General features: G+C 33.3%; 1 protein-coding gene across 2 annotated transcripts; it reads left to right on the top strand.

The window, feature by feature from the left end:
• The first annotated feature begins 6,119 nt into the window (after positions 1–6,119).
• LOC114741924 (peptidyl-prolyl cis-trans isomerase PASTICCINO1) lies at positions 6,120–17,500 on the top strand. Of its 2 annotated transcripts, none has more exons than XM_028930173.1 (21): positions 6,120–6,239; positions 6,564–6,685; positions 6,782–6,866; positions 6,983–7,052; positions 7,384–7,481; positions 8,122–8,244; positions 8,576–8,608; positions 9,378–9,436; positions 9,535–9,619; positions 10,028–10,186; positions 11,474–11,531; positions 11,871–12,019; positions 12,178–12,275; positions 12,439–12,508; positions 13,198–13,257; positions 13,506–13,562; positions 15,631–15,699; positions 15,828–15,905; positions 16,627–16,728; positions 16,826–16,897; positions 16,979–17,500. In XM_028930173.1, the coding sequence occupies exons 2-21, from the start codon at positions 6,612–6,614 to the stop codon at positions 17,249–17,251; spliced, it is 1,872 nt and encodes a 623-aa protein (XP_028786006.1). In that variant the 5' UTR covers positions 6,120–6,239; positions 6,564–6,611; the 3' UTR covers positions 17,252–17,500. The 2 variants fall into 2 exon arrangements, with proteins under 2 accessions (XP_028786006.1, XP_028786005.1); XM_028930172.1 differs by lacking the exon at positions 6,120–6,239 and adding an exon at positions 6,296–6,469 and having other exon boundaries at positions 16,979–17,306.
• Positions 17,501–18,012: the final 512 nt, after the last annotated feature.

Below are 18,012 nucleotides of genomic sequence, written 5' to 3'. Positions count from 1 at the left end.
GGATGGATCTTGATTCATTTGTTGAAGGAAAGAAAATATGTACCCCCATATATATATATATGGTTTTAAAGGCGCATTATGTTGTGAATCTGTAACATTTAATTTGGAGTTTCATATGCCAGCAATTAATTGATACATTCTGGAATTCAATTTTGAGATTATTCTCTACATTATCCAGATTTGTTAAGGCTAAAATATGCATGTTCCTCAAGTTTTCAATTTAGCGCGCCTTGGCTTCTGTTTTTTTTTTTTTTGTTTCTCTTCAGAACAAGTTTATAAAATTGTTTTTCAAAAAATCTGTTTAGATAATTGTTCTAAAAAATTAAATCTGAAGGTGAAACTTTGATGAGAATTCGAGAAAAACGGGTTTCCCAATTTTTTTAAAATAAAAGATGCAAAAACAAAAAACAAGAAAACAACTAAAAATTGTTTTGGTTTTTTAAGTTTTTAAAGACATATTTTTATTTCTTTGTTTTTCAAAACGCTTAGGCTTTGTTTGGTTCAACAGAAGGGGAGAGGGGAGGTTAATTAAAAGAAGAGAAGGGGAGGGGAGATTAATTAAAGGAAGAGAAGGGGAGGGGAAGGGAAGTCATGGTTTTGTTTGGTTGGAAGGGAGGGGAAGAGAGAGGATATTTCTTGTTTGGTTCATAAGAATAGGGGAGGGAAGGTAATTATAAATTGACAAATATGCCATTATCTTTATATTTAGACTGATTTATTTTTTTATTACAATATTTATATCAAAATTATTATTTCTTAATTTATCAATTTCTAAAAAAAACCAATTACCTCACTTACATGTGATAAAAATAATAATAAAACTAAAAAAAATTAGAAAATATGATAAAAAATTTAATATTATGTCTCATTAATTTTATAAATATATGTATTAATATATATGATATGTATATATTATATAATTATAACACGCACGTTATGATATGTATATATTAATATATATGCATGTTATATGATATTATAATACACACACGCTATGATATATAATTATAATACACACATGTTATGATATGTATATATTAATATATATGATATGTATATATTATAATATTATGATTATCAAATATTATTAGTGGCTAAAAAGAGAAAAAAGTGAAAATTTTTTTTTTAATAAGATAGACAAATTTGGAATATTGAAAAGTTAGTATGTGTAGTTTGGTCAATGTTAGACATAATATTTTTCTCCCTTCTAAAAAACCCCAAATTTAGAGGAGAGCATGGGGAGGGGAGGGGAGGGGAGCATTAAAAGACAAATTTCTTCCCTCCCCTCCCCTCTATTTTTCTCAACCAAACACACTTATCTCCTCCCCTCCTTTACCCTCTCCTCCCCTCTCCTCAAAAACCCTCAACCAAATAGAGCCTTAGCTAAAAACAAACTACTAAACAATTTTTTTGTATTTTGTTGTTTTCAAAAAAATTATTTTGGAAACAAGATATTAAAATTTAAGAATTTATGAAAAATAATTATATTAAAAAATTAATTTAAAACATGTCTTGTCAGTATTTAATTACATAGTCACCATTTAAATTTGTCAAGTCACTAGTTTCCGTTATGGGACTAATGATATTAAGGGGGTGTTTGGGTGATAACCCAAACTATGGTTTGGAAAAAAATCACCCAAACACCTTTAAAAAAAACCAAAACTATGGTTTTGGCTCCAAAACCATGGTTTTGGAAAAATCAAAAAATTTTTGCTTTTGGAAAAAAAAAAAAGGGAGAGTGTGAGAGCTTATAGGATATGTATCTTGTTGTTTTTTTTATAAACATATTTTTTTATAAATATTTTTAATCTTATATCTTATAAATATATATACATATTAATTATATTATCTTATGTATTATTAATTATGTTAATAAAAAATATATTATTAACAATTTTATTCCTTCAAATTACAATATATCATAAAATATATTTTTTCTGTAATTATCATATTAACTTATGCCTTTTTTAGTAATTTGTACATGTAAAAAGTGCTTCTGGTAACAACTATCCAAACACTCTCACTTCTCAGAATCACTTTTTCACAAAATCTATTCTTCAAAAAATCTATTCTCCCTAGAATCTATTCTCCAGAAGTTATTCTCCAAACTATAGTTTGGTTATATCCAAACACCCCCTAAAGGACTAAAGAGACACTTTTTCAACTTAAATATAAAAATAATTTTATTAAAAAATTAAAATTCAGAACGTGCTTTTTTTTTTCATTGAATGTTATTAATGATATTAAAATTAAAAGGCTAAAAATACACTTTTTAAGACTTGAGAGATTAAATTAAAACTTGAGGCAAATTTAAGAGATCAAACATATTTTAGCAGATTTTTTAAAGAGTTAAGGTGTAAATTTGCCCCAAAGTTTTTACTTAAGAGTGTTGACAACCAAAAGTTTTTTTTTTGGGCAAATTTTCTCATAAAGTTTAAACTCATAATAATATCGCCTTATATTGTTAAAAAATAATGTTTTCTATTAAAATAGTAACATCGATCGTTAACATTTTTATCAGGAGGAGATAATATTGTTATGATTTTAAACTTTTAAGATAACTTTGTATCAAAAAAAAATTCTAAGTGCCTAATGCTCAGACTAAAAATTTCAAGGGTAAATTTGCACTGTAACCCTTTTTCTAAATATGTTCAGCCCATTAAAATACTTTTATTATTTTCCATTAGGCCTATCATAAAATGTTTTATTTCCCATATAACCATTATAATCAAGGTACTAAAAATCAAAAGTCATTGAACCGGTCAAGACAGTGGATTAGATCAAAGTCAATCTAAGAGTCAAACAGGTGAGATAAAATAATTTAAAAACAATTTAAATTTTTATCATATCATTCAAGAGCTAAATATTAATTCAGTACCTCAGATCATTAATAAAATTATCAATACTTACAATTTTGTTCCAACCTTTTTCACTATTCCCATACTATGAAAATCACTAAATACTCATTTTAACAAAATATCAAAATAGATATATGATAACAAAATATTGTTTACTACAATCATTCAATCAGTAAGGAAAAATTATCAATAACTCAAAAAAAAAAAGAAGAAAATTTTTCATCAAAATAGTTTTTTTCTAATAAAAAAAAGCATTCTGGTTAACCCACCAAACCGGTCAGGTTAGCCCTTGGGTTAATCAGGTCACACTAGGGTCAATTTAACCCTGGTTCCTATACTCAATCAGATTGGTTACTTGGCGGCCGATTTGGCCCGAGCTCTAATTTCATGGTTATAATGACATCCATGCATAGCCGTCTCACTATTCACCATTAATTAATATTTTGGCAACAAAAATTATAATTCACTATTAATAATCCATTAATAAGAGTTCGTCTCAAATCCTCCTCTTCATAATGGTATCCATGCATAGTTGTCTCATTGTTACTAGACGCGAAGTTGATTGCATGGGTTGGTTTATGCATATTAGATGTGTGATGAGTTGTTCTCTTGTGCTTAGTCCAAAAGCAAGAATCCAGAGGATGTCAAGCATTCTTAAACGTTTTCAGTGAACTAAACATATCTAGTAAATTGATTACATTAATGGAATTATGATCGATAAGCTTTCTTGAAGGATGACTTCATTATCCTTTCTGGTCGTTTTTAGGTAAAAAGGCACTTAGATAACATTCTGAAAAGGTGTTTAAACTAGCTTTTTGGAAAACATTTTACAAAGAATGAGGTAAGTATGTTAAAAGCATTTTTTAAGTGCTTCTTTTTTAGCCTGCCAAACTCCCTCGGACCTTATTTCACCTTTCATATCATAATCCAAAAAAATCTTATAAACAATAGTGTAGTTATTATTTAGTTTAGCATCACTTAGGATTTGTTTTGAATAGTTTATAAATAGCTTTTTAATTGTGATTTACGTAATACGAAGTAAGAATATTAGGAGAGTTTTGTCTTGATTTACATGAAAGTGCTTATAAGCATTTTAAAATAAGCAGATGTGCTTAGTGATTCTTAAACAACAATTGGGTAATTTATTTATTTTTGTCCAAATTCATTTGTAGTTAAGGCTTCGTTTGCTATCATGTTTAAAATAACTTATAAACATATTTCACAGAAATTGAGATAAAATTTTTCTCATATATTTATCTCATATTTCATAAATCATGGTTAAATAGTTATTTAAAAGTTATTCCAAACGGAGTTTAAGTGGAATCAGCCTAGGCCCCATTCTATATCATGCAGGTGTAGTTTAGAAATTAATTTGAAAGCTTAGCGATAGAGCTGAGAAAGCATTTTAGAAATTGAACCACAAATTTATTTCAGATGACAGCTTTGGATTTGCAATGATGTTTCATAATTCTAAGGGCGTTTTTTTTACCCCATGATATACTACTGCTTGTGGAGCCCTGAATGAAATTCTCCTTGGGTTTTAATCATACGCCATCTTGTGTTGATTAAAAGTTTCTTATAAAATTTTTCACCCAAAAAAAAGGTTTCTCATAAAATTGCACCCAAAAAAATCCTTATAAAAACAGTCATTTATTTCTCAATTTGAGATGTTTATAAAGGTATGTCTTTTTTTTTTCAGAAATTTATAAAGGTACTTATCATAACAATTAAAAATTAAAAAAAAAAACATTTTCACCGTAAACAACAAATTGCTCTAGGACAGTGTTACCTGCCTCGTTTTGACGAGGAAGCAGGCTTAAACCTACTTTTACTGTCGCGATCCTGAATATAAAGGACAAAGGAGAAGGAACCGCCCCTAACTAAAAGGTGTGTAAAGGACAAAGGAGAAGGAACCACTCCTTCTTTTGGTACACTAAGGGTTGTTTGGCTAATGAGAGGAAAAGGGGGAAAAGGATTTTAATAGAGGAAAAAAGAAAGGAGGAGATTCGAAGGATTTTAATATTATTTTGTTTGGATTTATAAAAAAAGAGGAGAGGAGAGGAGTTTTGATATTATCTTGTTTGGTTTATGAGGGTAGGAGAGGAAAAAATATTTTGATATGGTGTCCTTATTTTATTTAAAATATGGGTATAATGGTTACAATATTACAAAATATGAGCATAATAGTCACAGCATGGCAAAATATTGTCATTTTTCTTCAAATTCTCCTAATTTTGAAGGGGAGGTTGAGGAGGGAGGGGAGGAAATTTTTTTTAAAATCTTCTCTCTCCTCCTAAAATTTATGTGTTGTCAAAAAAAAAAATAAAATCTTTTCTTTTTCCACCCTTTCCCTTCAAATCCCTCGTACCAAACGTATCTTAAGAGTTGAACACCTAGATGTCACTGCTCAGCCTTTAAAACGGCACCGTTGCGCAGCATTTCTATTTTCCTTGGTTAATTTTTTTTGGTACAACTTTTTTTTAAAAATATTTTCTACATAGGAGTTGCGCCATGTTTCCAGCTCTACATTTTAGAATCTCCCCCTCCCTTCAGGTGCCTCCCCTTCCGGCCTTCCCCATCGCTCCACGCTCCTTTTCTTTTGTTAAGTTGTCTGATGACTTAATTTTTAAGAAAATTACAATAAGTGCTACTCAAGAAAATTAAATACAAAACATTTCTTGAAATGATCCAATTAATTTGAAATTTTAAGAGTCTTCGTTGTGATTTTATTTATTTAATTATTAAGTTATCCTTATTTTTTTAAATATGAATTGATAGTTATTAACAACTTAAAATATAATTATTAACGACTATCATGGCAGGTATTAACAACATACTATCTTCAGTCTTTAATATAAAAATTAATTAACTAATTTGAGTAAATTAAAAAACTTAATTATGTTAATTATTTATAATAAATAGATTTTATTTTTTCTAAAATATCTTTACTAATTATAAAACTATCTTAAACAAATAAATATAAAAAATAAAATAAATTAAATATTATATTTAAGATCAAAATAAAAGTTAAATCTAGTACTACTTAGGTCCTAAATATAATATTTATTTTGTAGTATAATTTGTATTATAAAATAAGTTTTATATTTATGATAAAAGGAGAAGTATTTTCTAAAATGTTGAGTTGTAAACATGGCTCAACTCCTATTAAGAGAATTTTTTTTTAAAAAAAAGGGAAATTCCACGCAACAGTGCCGTTTTGAAGGCTGAGCACGATCAGTCACTACCTAATGCGGACTCGTATAAGGTTGGAAAAGGAAGGCACCTCGATTTTGCCGCTGGCGCGCTTCACTGGTTTCTGAGAGCCAACGGCTTGATACTGATCACTCAGGCTTTTGTTCTCATCACCGGAGAGTGCTTCAGGTGAGGGAGAAACTCATCCGCCTCGCTATCCCAAAATTGAATTTTTCAATGCGGTTTTTAGAAGCTATAAGATTCAATCTTTTGTTTCAGTAAAATCAACCAAGCTATGCATTCGACTTTGCCTCACTTATTGATTATTATTTAGTTGTTTGTGAATCTCTGAATTTGGCGAAAGTGACTGTGAGAGAAGGTGCCTTCAATTTACCAACTTTCCCGCATTTTTTTCTTAAGTGAGTAAAACACTGAAATCAGTGAGCTTTTGGGGAGGTTCTGTTAAAATGGGTCATCTATAGATTCAAATTTGAACCAAATTGTACCGTGCAGGGACTTGGGAACAGAGACCCTGGTAACATTAGCGTAATTTAATTGACTATGGCTGTAAATGAACATACCGAACGAGAATATGTGCCTCAGAAAGAGAAGCAATCTTCAGAGGAAGAGAAGAGGTAGTTTTCTCTTATTCATTTATGTGGTTAGTTTTACTTGCTGTGGTTGGAATTGCTGGAGAAATGTTCTAATTTTTTTCGTTTGGGTAAATAAAGGAAGAAGAAAATTGTACCTGGGAGTTTGATGAAAGCTGTAGTGAGGCCTGGAGGGGGTGACTTGACGCCTTCAGATGGTGATCAGGTTATTTCTGTATTTCTTAGGCCGCTGCCGTGGACTTCTACAATAGATATAATGTAATTGTGTCAATGTACATCATGAAATTAGGATAGCAGAGATTAACATGTTATATGTCTCAGATCGTATATCATTGCACAATTCGAACTTTAGATGGAGTAGTTGTGCAATCCACCCGATCAGAATGCGGAGGTGAGGTGACTTTTAATCTTCTTGGAATATTTGGATTTCTTGTAGTTAGCTCTGGATGAATTTAATAATTTTGACTACAATTTTTCTCAGAAAATTGACTGTTACCGTGACTCTCCGGTATTTTCCATCTCTATCTTGTTTTAACTCTCATGGAGGTTGCAAAAAACTCTTCTTGGTTTCTCTTGATTTTAAGATTTAACTTGCCAATTTTAAGCGAAACAATCCATTTTCAACTTTACATTTTGTCAGCTTCAGGTAATATCAATGCTAGATTGTTTTTTGTTGTATACATTATTTTGAAATTAGATAATATCTTGCTTAACTGTAACAGGGAAGGGTGCCCCGATGAGAGATGTATTGGGCAAAAGCAAGATGTTATTGGGTTTGTTAGAAGGAATTCCAACAATGTTGAAGGGTGAAGTAGCAATGGTAACGTGCTAGTCATTGAACTTCCTTGTCTTTGTGAATCTCTACTTATGTACTGGTAACTTAAAGCTTAAGTCACTGTGTCTTATGTTTAATCCCAACAAAATGGGACATTTTCATTAGTTTTAATATTATCATTCTTTAAACTGGAGACCATTATTTAGTGCACACTGAAATGCAAAGACAATATAAGTTGTTCACTAGTTTATGCAATAAAAAGTTGCATTTCTTATTATAATTTTTGTAGTCTTTATTACTATGAAAAATATTACTGAGAAGAAGAGATGAGGCCTTTACCTGATTATTTGCTCTTGAATTAAACATACTGGTAATTTTTCTAAGTTCTTTGGTCAAATCTTGTTTTTTTGGCTATTTTTGTCTCTACTACACATATACGAATATGAGGGATGAATCATTATAGGGGAAGAATGGGAGTATAGTAGCAGACAGTTTTGTATATTCATTTTGACAATTTATTCTATGGCACTTGGTTGAATACAGGGACAATTTTAAGCTGATGTCCCCCAGCCCCATTTTTTATGTACTAGGAGAATGTTCTATTTTGTGTGTACTTTTAGGTGAAAATAAGTTATTCAATTTTCGCATGTTATCTTATAGTTTCATAGACTATTATTTCTTGCAGTTCAAGATGAAACCTCAGTTGCATTATGGTGAGGATGATTGTCCTATTTCTGCTCCTGATGGGTTTCCAAAGGAAGACGAACTTCATTTTGAAATTGAGCTGATAGATTTTTTCAAAGCCAAGGCAAGATTGTGAACTTTAAGTTCTTTTTCTTTTTCCTTGTCTTTTCTTTTCTAATTATGTTGATTCCACTTCACTCTTGCACACTGGTGGATTTTGAATTGTCAATAATCATTGCAGTATACCATATGAAGAGTATCAAGTGTTTTCTCTTCTAATCTATCTTAACATTGGATTATTAATAGTGACTGCAATTATACCCAATGCAATTTGAAGTATTGAGCTGTATTTGATACGAATGCCATTGTATATAGTACAACTCTGCTTTTGCAATGTCTGTGCTCTTGGACTCCATAATCTAACGCACTTTTCTGTCTTTTGTGTCTTACATCAGGTTGTTACTGATGACTTGGGAGTTATAAAAAAGGTAAAAGAGGCTAGAATACATTTTTGTATGAAATATATACTTATGTTGTACCTCCGCATATGATCTTGGATTAGCCTAAATGGAAAATGCATAAGTCTGCTTCCAAAAAGAAGGAAAGAAATTGGATATTGATCATGAATCATCTCTTTCCTTAACTTTCACTCTCCTCCCGTCATTTGTGGATTTCTCATTATAGTAGTTAACAGCATGATAAAGCAAGAATTTGGAAAGGACATATATGCCGCCAACTTGCATAGCCCCTAGCTTTTGGCTCTATAATGTAACTCGCAGAGAAAAGAACGCTTGTGGACTTAATGGTCTTAAGGACTTGATAATAATTCTAGAATATGGGGGTATTCTATTGAGAAAGTGTTGAGAAATTTGGGATTGGCAAAATGAGTTTCACTGGAAATTTAGGTGATCCTGTATACGTCACATTTAGTCAATTAGGAGACAGGAAACGGTCTCTATATGAGTCCTTTCCCATTTCATCAGCCAACAAAAATTCCCTGTTTTCTTAAGCAAACAATGGAATTATCGCCAAGCAACTAACAGCAGAGAAAATAACCACATAGGAGTTGGCATATGCCTATATGCATAGCATCTAGTAAGTACATTATGTCCATATTTTGTAATTTTAACTGTGGGAAAGTGAGGTTCAATCACAAGACACCTCATCAAGGTAGGTAGATGTGATTATTTTAATCTATGGTCTCAATTACATTATAAGTGTTATAAACTCACAGTTAACTCTGTTTTATGAGTGCAGGTGATATGTGAAGGACAGGGTTGGGAATCTCCACGAGAACCTTATGAAGTGAAAGCTTGGTAAAGCAACTCATTCTCCCCTATTTTTTTTATTTTTTATGTCAGACTATGATAGGTTGCCAGAAGTTCTGAATCTTCTGACTTACTTTTCTTGTTAGGATATCAGCAAAGACAGTTGCGGGGAAGTTGATTGTGTCCCACACAGAAGGAGAACCTTATTTCTTTACTTTTGGAAAATCAGAGGTAGTTGATTCGCTTCTTCCCTTGTTTTGTTCACTATAATTATCGTGTCGGATTGGCTTGCAGAAATATATGTTGGTTTTTAGTATGCCCAATATTTTAGTTCTGTGGTCTGATTGTTTCACCAATAGTTCCTCCATTCCCACCTTTTCCTCTCCTGCCTGAAAAAATTGTTAGGAGACCAGAAAAGGATGTACTTAGCCATTGTTGCACTAACTTCCAAAGGTAAATAATACTATAAGGCATGGATATGGATAAAATACCAAACTTAAATTTCACAAGATATAAAACATGACAAAGGCATATATGTTATATTCAATTCCTAGTTTTTAGAATTTTACATTTAGCCATCTACTTACGAAAAAATAACCTGTATTATCCTATATCTGGACTTGCTGATGTGCAAACCAGGTACCTAAAGGTCTTGAAATGGGAATAGGAACAATGACACGGGAAGAGAAGGCTGTAATATTTGTTCGTAGTCAGTACCTAACTCAGTCTCCTTTGATGCCACTGAATGAAGACTATGAAGAAGTTGAGTTTGAAGTAGAGCTTGTCCACTTTATTCAAGTGAGCAAGATCTTTCTCTGCAAATCATGGTTTATTACTAAAATTTTTGTTGTACTGGCGTATAAAGTGGCAAGAACTAATATGATTGCAAATAAATTGATCTCAGCATTTTATACTTATTATGTCAACCAGATGTACTTTATTAATGTTATGGAGATTTATGGCATTCATTGATTTAACTTTCTTGCTTTCATTGTTTAGCCCCATAACTAGTTTCTTTTGGCTGCCTTAGCATTCTTTGGACATATCAACTTAATGTTATATAATAGACACCAAAAGGTTTTATCTTAAGTGGAATCAAGTCCCTTGATAAATTGGAGAGTTCCTAATATAGATGGATAAATGGTTGGTATTATGTTCTTTTTTCTCAGTCATGGTAAGCTTTCTTTTCAAGCTGTCCTGGTTAATATTATAAAGATCGTTTTTTTATTTTCATAAATTTAGGGTGATACAGTGATTTTTATAAGTTTTATGAATTATTTGGGAATTTAAAATTGTTGCTTTCATTATTACCGCTACAGGCAGTCAAGTATTAAGTGCCCCCCCCCCCAATTATTTTAGGTTTTTGTTGTGACCCGGCTTTAATATTTAACAAACAGAAAACAAACTGACAATAATGAAGCAGATCAGTAATAAATGAGGAAAATCCTGAGGCTTTGATATTAATGTTCCAACACTGAATCAAGATACAGTAAGTTTCACCTGATTCTAGCTCAAAGCCCTATTTCCCTGATTAACAAAATAGATCACAACGAGCAACAAAAGATTACACTGGAACTATCATGGCAAACTTAAATACTGCAGCTTCCCATGGCATTCGAGAGGCCAGGTCTCTCCCTCAATATTCTCTCCCAAAACCTCTCTTACCCCTCTGTCAGTTCCTTACAAAATAATATAGGCTCCCCAAAAGTAATTCTACCCACCCTACAGGGTTTAAGACCCATACGGCTAGTGGCTAGCTGCCACTCAGAGTTGTTCCTCAATTCCTGGAGCTCTGGGGTAATTGATTTGACCAGTGGTTTCAACTTCTTCCCTTGGTTTTCTCATTCTTCTCCCATAAGTCTTCCTAATGCCAGCGGTTATATCAGTTTTCTTTTTCATTCTTGTTTGAATCATCCGTGACTTAAGAAGTATTTATATACTTCCGTTATTCATGAGATTTTTGCAAAAGTTAAACATGAAAAACTGTAGTTTACATTTATTTAGGTTATCAAGCATTTTATACATGTAGGCTTGTAGTATGAAGCTTTTTCTGGGTTGACAGTTATTGCTTGTATATATTAACAGGTTAGAGACATGCTTGGAGATGGCCGCCTAATAAAACGGCGTATTCGTGATGGGAAAGGTGGGTAGTTTGTGCATTTTGAGTTATTTGTTAACGCATTTTATGCAAGAAGAACTGAAGCTATTGGAACTTCATAATTAAGAGTGTGAACAAATCGTTTATGGGAAATTATCTGATTGATGCTCCAGTTATGCTAATTGTTAAAATCTTTTAATTATAGAGTTTAGGAGTTACACATTTACAGCTCTTCATGATTTTTGTTCTTCTGCTTTTGGGAAGATTGTGGGATGAAGGAGAGAGATAAGAAATGTTATGCCTGCATTCATGTATTCTAAATGCTAGTGCTTCTTCGCCTACAATGCCCTTTTTATATATGTTGCTCTTCTTTGAAACGTATAGGTGATTTTCCAATGGACTGCCCTCTTCATGACAGTCTACTTCGTGTTCATTACAAGGGTATGGTTCTTGATGAAGAAAAGAGGGTATTCTATGACACAAGAGTCGATAATGATGGTCAACCACTGGAGTTCTGTTCTGGAGAAGGGCTTGTGAGTTTTCAAAAACACAAATCAACTGACATCAATTTTGGGTTTTCCTTTTATTGGAAAAATAGAATTACCTATCCTATTCATGGACAAGCCACTGTGGTGAAGAGATGAATGCTCTGCAAAGGTGGTTGCACTGAAACTTTATGTATTTTTGATAGGTGCCAGAGGGGTTTGAAATGTGTGTACGTCTGATGCTGCCTGGAGAGGTGGCTCTCGTCACTTGCCCCCCAGACTTTGCTTATGATAAGTTTCCTAGGTCAGTGAAACTAGTTTAACTACCTCTGAATCTACAATCGAGATTTTATAAAGCATTTTGATTCAGGACATCACTAGTTGAATATTTTCTATCAAAAAGATTTACTATCATTCTCTCTTGTTGTACTGTGTAATGTAACTGGATGGTTTTCTTTTGTGATCAGGCCGGCAAATGTTCCTGAGGGTGCTAATATTCAATGGGAAATTGAGCTTCTTGGTTTTGAAATGCCAAAGGTGTGCTTCCAACTCTTTAACATAAATCTTTGTGAAGACTGCTTTCAGAAAATTCAATTAAAATTACTTACCATAATTGTTTCGTATTTTCATGTAGTATTTATAGTAGCATCATTTTTCAAATGTGAGGCAAAAATGACTTTATCATTCAGCAATGGTTATGCCCTTATATGATTAGCAAACAACTTTTCCTTCAAATAAATTGGAGTAAGGTGATACTAAGGTGTATTTTTTCCTGCCATGGTTTTCTCTTTCAGTACCTCACCCATTGGAAAGGATTTCTGGATCAAAACACCATATTGAATTTTTAAACCCTTCCAAGATTTGTGCCTCAATTTTAACTCACTTCCTAGCGAGTTCTTTATGGTAAAATATAATTAGGGTAATTTTAGATGCTTAGGCTTATTAAAATTATTTGAATAAGGATAATTTGAATAGCCATTAGATTAATCAGGATTTAATTGGATTCCTTATCATTATCTTTCTTGGAATTATTTTAGATTTATTTACTTTCAATAAAATAAGATACCTAGACTAGCTAGATTTTCTTATCGTCATCTTTTAAATTTAATTTAGATTAGGGTTTGAGTTCGAATTTGAATTATTATTATTTTATTATTTCAGTGCTCTATTTTCCCAGCCTTTCCTCTCTCTGCCCTTTCCTCCCCATTTCACATCCTGTTTTGCAGGACTGGACTGGATTTGACTTCAAAAGTATAATGGATGATGCTGAAAAGATCAGAAACACGGTATGCAAAAGAACCTGTAGACAAATCCGCGTTTAGTTTTCAGCCTAGTATTAACAGTGTCAAGAATGGTACAAAACATAGTTACCAAAACAGATTGTTTGCTGTAATGTGACAGAATGTTGCCGCATTGTCGTTGGATTGACTCAAAATAGCTTGAAGTCATCTAGGAAAATTAATCCTGATTATTATGATAATTAATTTGTACTCTTCCTGTTCTACATCACTCTCTTGACGTTATTCTCTTCCAGGGTAACAGGCTGTTCAAAGAAGGAAAATATGAACTTGCCAAGGCAAAGTATGAAAAGGTATTTATCTTTCTGTCCTGACCTAAGATATGAAGTATAATTGCTGCATTATGATTCTTTTATGTTTTTGTTGACGACTTCCCCATGTAAATTACTTGGACTGGAGTCCATCAAATTTTTTGATAGAGCACCTGGTGGTGCTGCTGTATTCTGTTATTGGGGGGGGGGGGGGGAGGAAGCAAAAGAAACTCTATATTGTGGTGAATATCTCTATTTAGGTTAGGAGGTGACCTGATAAAGCACATGGAAACTATTAATAACTATGACCAGGGAATTTGATGCCTAAGGGTTTGATCCTCACTGCTCCCATCCTTGGGGTCATCAAGTTATACAGTTTAAGAAGTTAGTGTTTGATTTTACATTTTTGGGGGAATGAAAACTGATACTGGTATTAAATGAACAAGAAATTACATCTGGAAAGTACTATACTATTCTAGATCTCTCATCGACTGCCATCTCTCTTAAGATGGATGGGGGTTGCTCAAAGATGCAAAAATAACAATCAGTGGACAAAGCATGTTTAGCAAATGTGTCAGCAATGTGATTGAATTCCCTACAAGTGAACCTCAACAGAATTGACCAATCTCTAGTTAGCATCATCTTTCCTTCTTCTAATATATCTGAGAGGGTGATCCTTGATATTTTTCTCTCTGATGATGTAATTGATAGCTTGGGCACAATCCATAACTACCGCAATCTTCCTTATTCCGCTTCACCATTAGATTTGTAAACTAGTTGTGGGACCCTTAATTTTGGCGATCATAGGCCAATAGTTCTCTTATTTGCAGCAGAAACATGTAACCCGATCTCTTTTTTCATTTCTTATGATTCCTCCGCATGAGCTTTCTCCCACTGAATTAGTAGTACCATCAACCTCCAGAAGGTTATAAGACTTGGGTAAATAATTATTTCCTGTCAAATGACTTTCTATGTTTAATCTGAGACTGAGATGCCGGAATTGAATTATCATGCTGGGCTCTAAAGAAACTCATCATTTTTTCTTTCCTCCAAGTTGCTGTCGCCAGACCCAAAAACGTTTTTGCATCTTAGGACCCAAATGTCCCGTGAAATGTATGCGGTCCTAACAAAGATGACTTGCAGCTGTAAGCAGACCAGAAAGCAATTCCACGTTGGAGCCAGAGACTTGTAACTCGCCTCTGTTGCTGCAACAAATCCCACGAACTTGACTTAGATGAGGTTGAAGTTGCAGGTTGAGTAGGAATTCGAATGCAATGGAGTTGCTTTGTTAAGATATGATGGTTCTAGATGATTCCCCTTAGTGTCACGTGCATCTTTGTTAGCTTGATATCCAGATTGAGTCAGTTGACTTTGACTGTAGGAGGAATTGGGATTGGGCCTATTTACTCTTTGGGTTTTTTCATATTGTAGGGCTAACCTTGTTGCTTCATACACAGTGCATAGTGTTATGTATGATTGCCTTCAATTTATTCCTCATTGAGGTCACTGAGAAAATTGCCGAGGAGGCAATCGTCTAGCCAATTTTAAGCTGTGCAGAACACTTAGCAAACTGAGCGATATTCTTGAATACTCCTCGCCTGTTTGATGCTGTAGAGATACTCATTTGGATTTTGGAATTCTGTAAGGCCATGATTGCCCCATAACACCTACTAATTCTTCCCAACAGTGGATCTTGAAAAGTGCGATAGTTTGAAAAATATTTTTCGACCTTTAAAATCCATGCCTGTGGATCTCCACCATCATACATAGGAAAATCTTCTGCGAGATGAATGCTAACAGGATGAAGGGGCGGGTGACAGTGTAGATTTGTCAAGAAAGCTAGCAGAGTGGGTGAGTATCATTTTTGGATTGGCTAGCTCTAATACCAAATGATGGGATCCAAGATAGGTAGAAAGAAAGAAGAAAAATTATTAAAATATGAAATCAGAATCTAACCTCATAAATTGCTAAAGATGAAGAAAAATCTTTAGAAGAAGATAAACAAGGATCTTAACCATGATTTGCAAGCAACCAGGATTTTTATTATCAGCTATGAGAGTATATCCTTGTACCTTCCAACTTTTTAACATTCTGTGGTAGTTGATGCCAGTTACTTCGAGAATTTAATCATGTCAATCCACAAGATGATGAGGAAGGAAAAGTATTTTCAGATACGCGTGTAAGTTATTTTATTTTCATATATCTCTTCCCCAGTATAGTATTTTTTTGGGGGAAAAAACTCTGCTTTATCTCAGTATTGATATGATTTTATCTGTGGGACTAAATCTCTCTCTCACATGACTGAAGAATATGTTACACCTGAATGTGGCTGCTTGCTATCTGAAACTGGGAGAAATTAGAAAGTCCATTGAATTTTGCAATAAGGTACGCTTGATGACATTACTTTTCATGCTAATATCACTGGTTTCAGTGGAATGAACAATATAGCAAAAGTTGGTTATTCATTCTTGACTTCCGAGTTGTTTCATTGGCCAAAACAAATTATAAGCAATCCCTTCCATGGTCTAGGTCCACCTCATCACCTTCCTTCTAGCTGGTTGTTGTGCATCTGTGCATGTTTAAAGGACGCTTTTCATTCTTAATTTATGGGAGCTTGTCCTTAGTGACTAGAAAGTCTTATCTAACTTCAGCGATTCATTATGACTGGCCTAGTCTCATTTTCTTTTTCCTTTCTATTTTTGGTTGTAATGACAATACACATGCGCACGCTTTACATCATACTGCTGATTATAAAAAGGAGAATTACAATCAAGTTCCAAAAAAGAGAAATAATTATTAAAAAGTCCTAATAACAACTTAAGCAGCCTGTAATGACGAATTCTAGAGTGAAGAATAACAATCTCTGGGACTTGTTTTGTAATTTATTTCCTTCCTTGAGACTTATTGTAATTATCCCATTATAAAATACTCCTTCACACTTTTGGTCAAAAAAACTACACACTGATTGCCTGAAGACCCTGTTTGGCCTACTCCTGGCCCCCCCCCCCCCCCCCCCAAAAAAAAGGTAACAAGGGCCTAGCAATTATTTTCGCGTTGTACATTATAACTTTACCTCGTTTCATGTGCCCTTCATTGAACAACATAGGTTCTGGATGCAAACCCTGCGCATGTCAAGGGTCTTTACCGTCGTGGAATGGCCTACATGGCAGCTGGAGATTTTGAAGAAGCAAAGAATGATTTCAACATGGTAAGATCATCATACGATCATCATATATTGTTGTCCTTATTATCACCCAATGAATAAATCTGGACATTCATTGTTAAAATCGCTTGGTACATTTTAGATGCTGAAAGTTGACAAGTCAACCGAACCTGATGCAACAGCAGCTCTTCTTAAACTGCAGCAGAAGGAGCAGGTATGTTGGGAAGAAGTTGTTTTCTTATACAATGAATGAGCGAACATGCAGATTGAGATTCTGAAACCATTTCATGTGCAGGAAGCTGAGAAGAAAGCTCGAAAGCAATTTAAAGGCCTTTTTGACAAGAAACCTGGAGAAATCGCTGAAGTCGCTGTCGAAGAGGATAAAGATCCGAAGACAAGTAAAAGCAAGGAGGAGGATGAAGGACGTGGAGATTCTGATGGGAGGAGCTCATCTGAGGATTCGCATGAAGTTGCACCTGATGATGTCCCTCAAAGGGGGTGGTTCTCTCGCTTTTGGCCAAGCAGATTATTACCATCCTTTTGGATTCGACGATGTACCATTCTGTGATCCGATCATTTTACCAATTCTCTTGAAAAGAGGCATTTCAACACACTGGAGTCTTATCTGGTAAAAAAAAAAAAAAACACTGGAGTTTTAGAGAAAAATGAGTAAAAGCATTTGTAGCATTGATGTTAGTTTGTTAATCGGGTCCTTGTAGTTTCAGGTGATTGGTACATGAGAGAGAAATTATAGAGATATGACTGAAAATCAAATGAAACTATAGAAACTTACATATCAATTTTTCCTTTATACTTTTTGATTCGTACATATCTTTAGTTTTCCGACAAGGGTGAAGTTCTTGACCTGGACAAGAATAAAGTCAGCGCCTCACTTTCTTTCAAGCACTAGGCAGAGAATTAAATACAAAAAATGTCTCATGAAATCATCAAATTATTCAGAGATTTTATTTGTTTAATTACTAGATGGTCTTTATTTTTTTTTAAGTGTGCATTGATAATTGAAAAAACAATCGTTATCAACTTAAGGTATGACGATTAACAACTATGATGATAGATATTAACAAAATATTTTTTTCAGCGCGTTACAAAAATGTAATGTATGAGTTGTTAATAGCTATCACGATAATTGTTAATCGTCAAATGTTAAGTTGTTAATGATTGTACTTTCAGTTGTTAATAAATATTACCTTTGGTCCTAATTATAAGAGTTAATTAACTAATTTTAAGAGACTAAGAAAAGAAGTTAAGTTAGTTATCTGCAATAAGTAGGTGTTGTCTTTTCTAAAATATTATGCTAATAAAGTGTAT

The sequence above is a fragment of the Neltuma alba genome, unplaced genomic scaffold (genome assembly GCF_004799145.2).
Source record: "Neltuma alba isolate B1F8T4 unplaced genomic scaffold, ASM479914v2 tig00003564_pilon, whole genome shotgun sequence".
NCBI classification, from domain to species: domain Eukaryota; kingdom Viridiplantae; phylum Streptophyta; class Magnoliopsida; order Fabales; family Fabaceae; genus Neltuma; species Neltuma alba.
This window is presented reverse-complemented; position numbering and strand designations above follow the sequence as displayed.

What these genes read in the sequence shown, in the direction of transcription:
- LOC114741924 (XM_028930173.1), top strand. Translation starts at nt 6,612, where the DNA reads ATGGCTGTAAATGAACATACCGAACGAGAATATGTGCCTCAGAAAGAG. An exon ending in GCTTATGATAAGTTTCCTAG is followed by an intron (nt 12,276 to 12,438) that starts GTCAGTGAAACT and finishes TTTTGTGATCAG; the next exon opens with GCCGGCAAATGTTCCTGAGG. An exon ending in CCATTGAATTTTGCAATAAG is followed by an intron (nt 15,906 to 16,626) that starts GTACGCTTGATG and finishes TGAACAACATAG; the next exon opens with GTTCTGGATGCAAACCCTGC.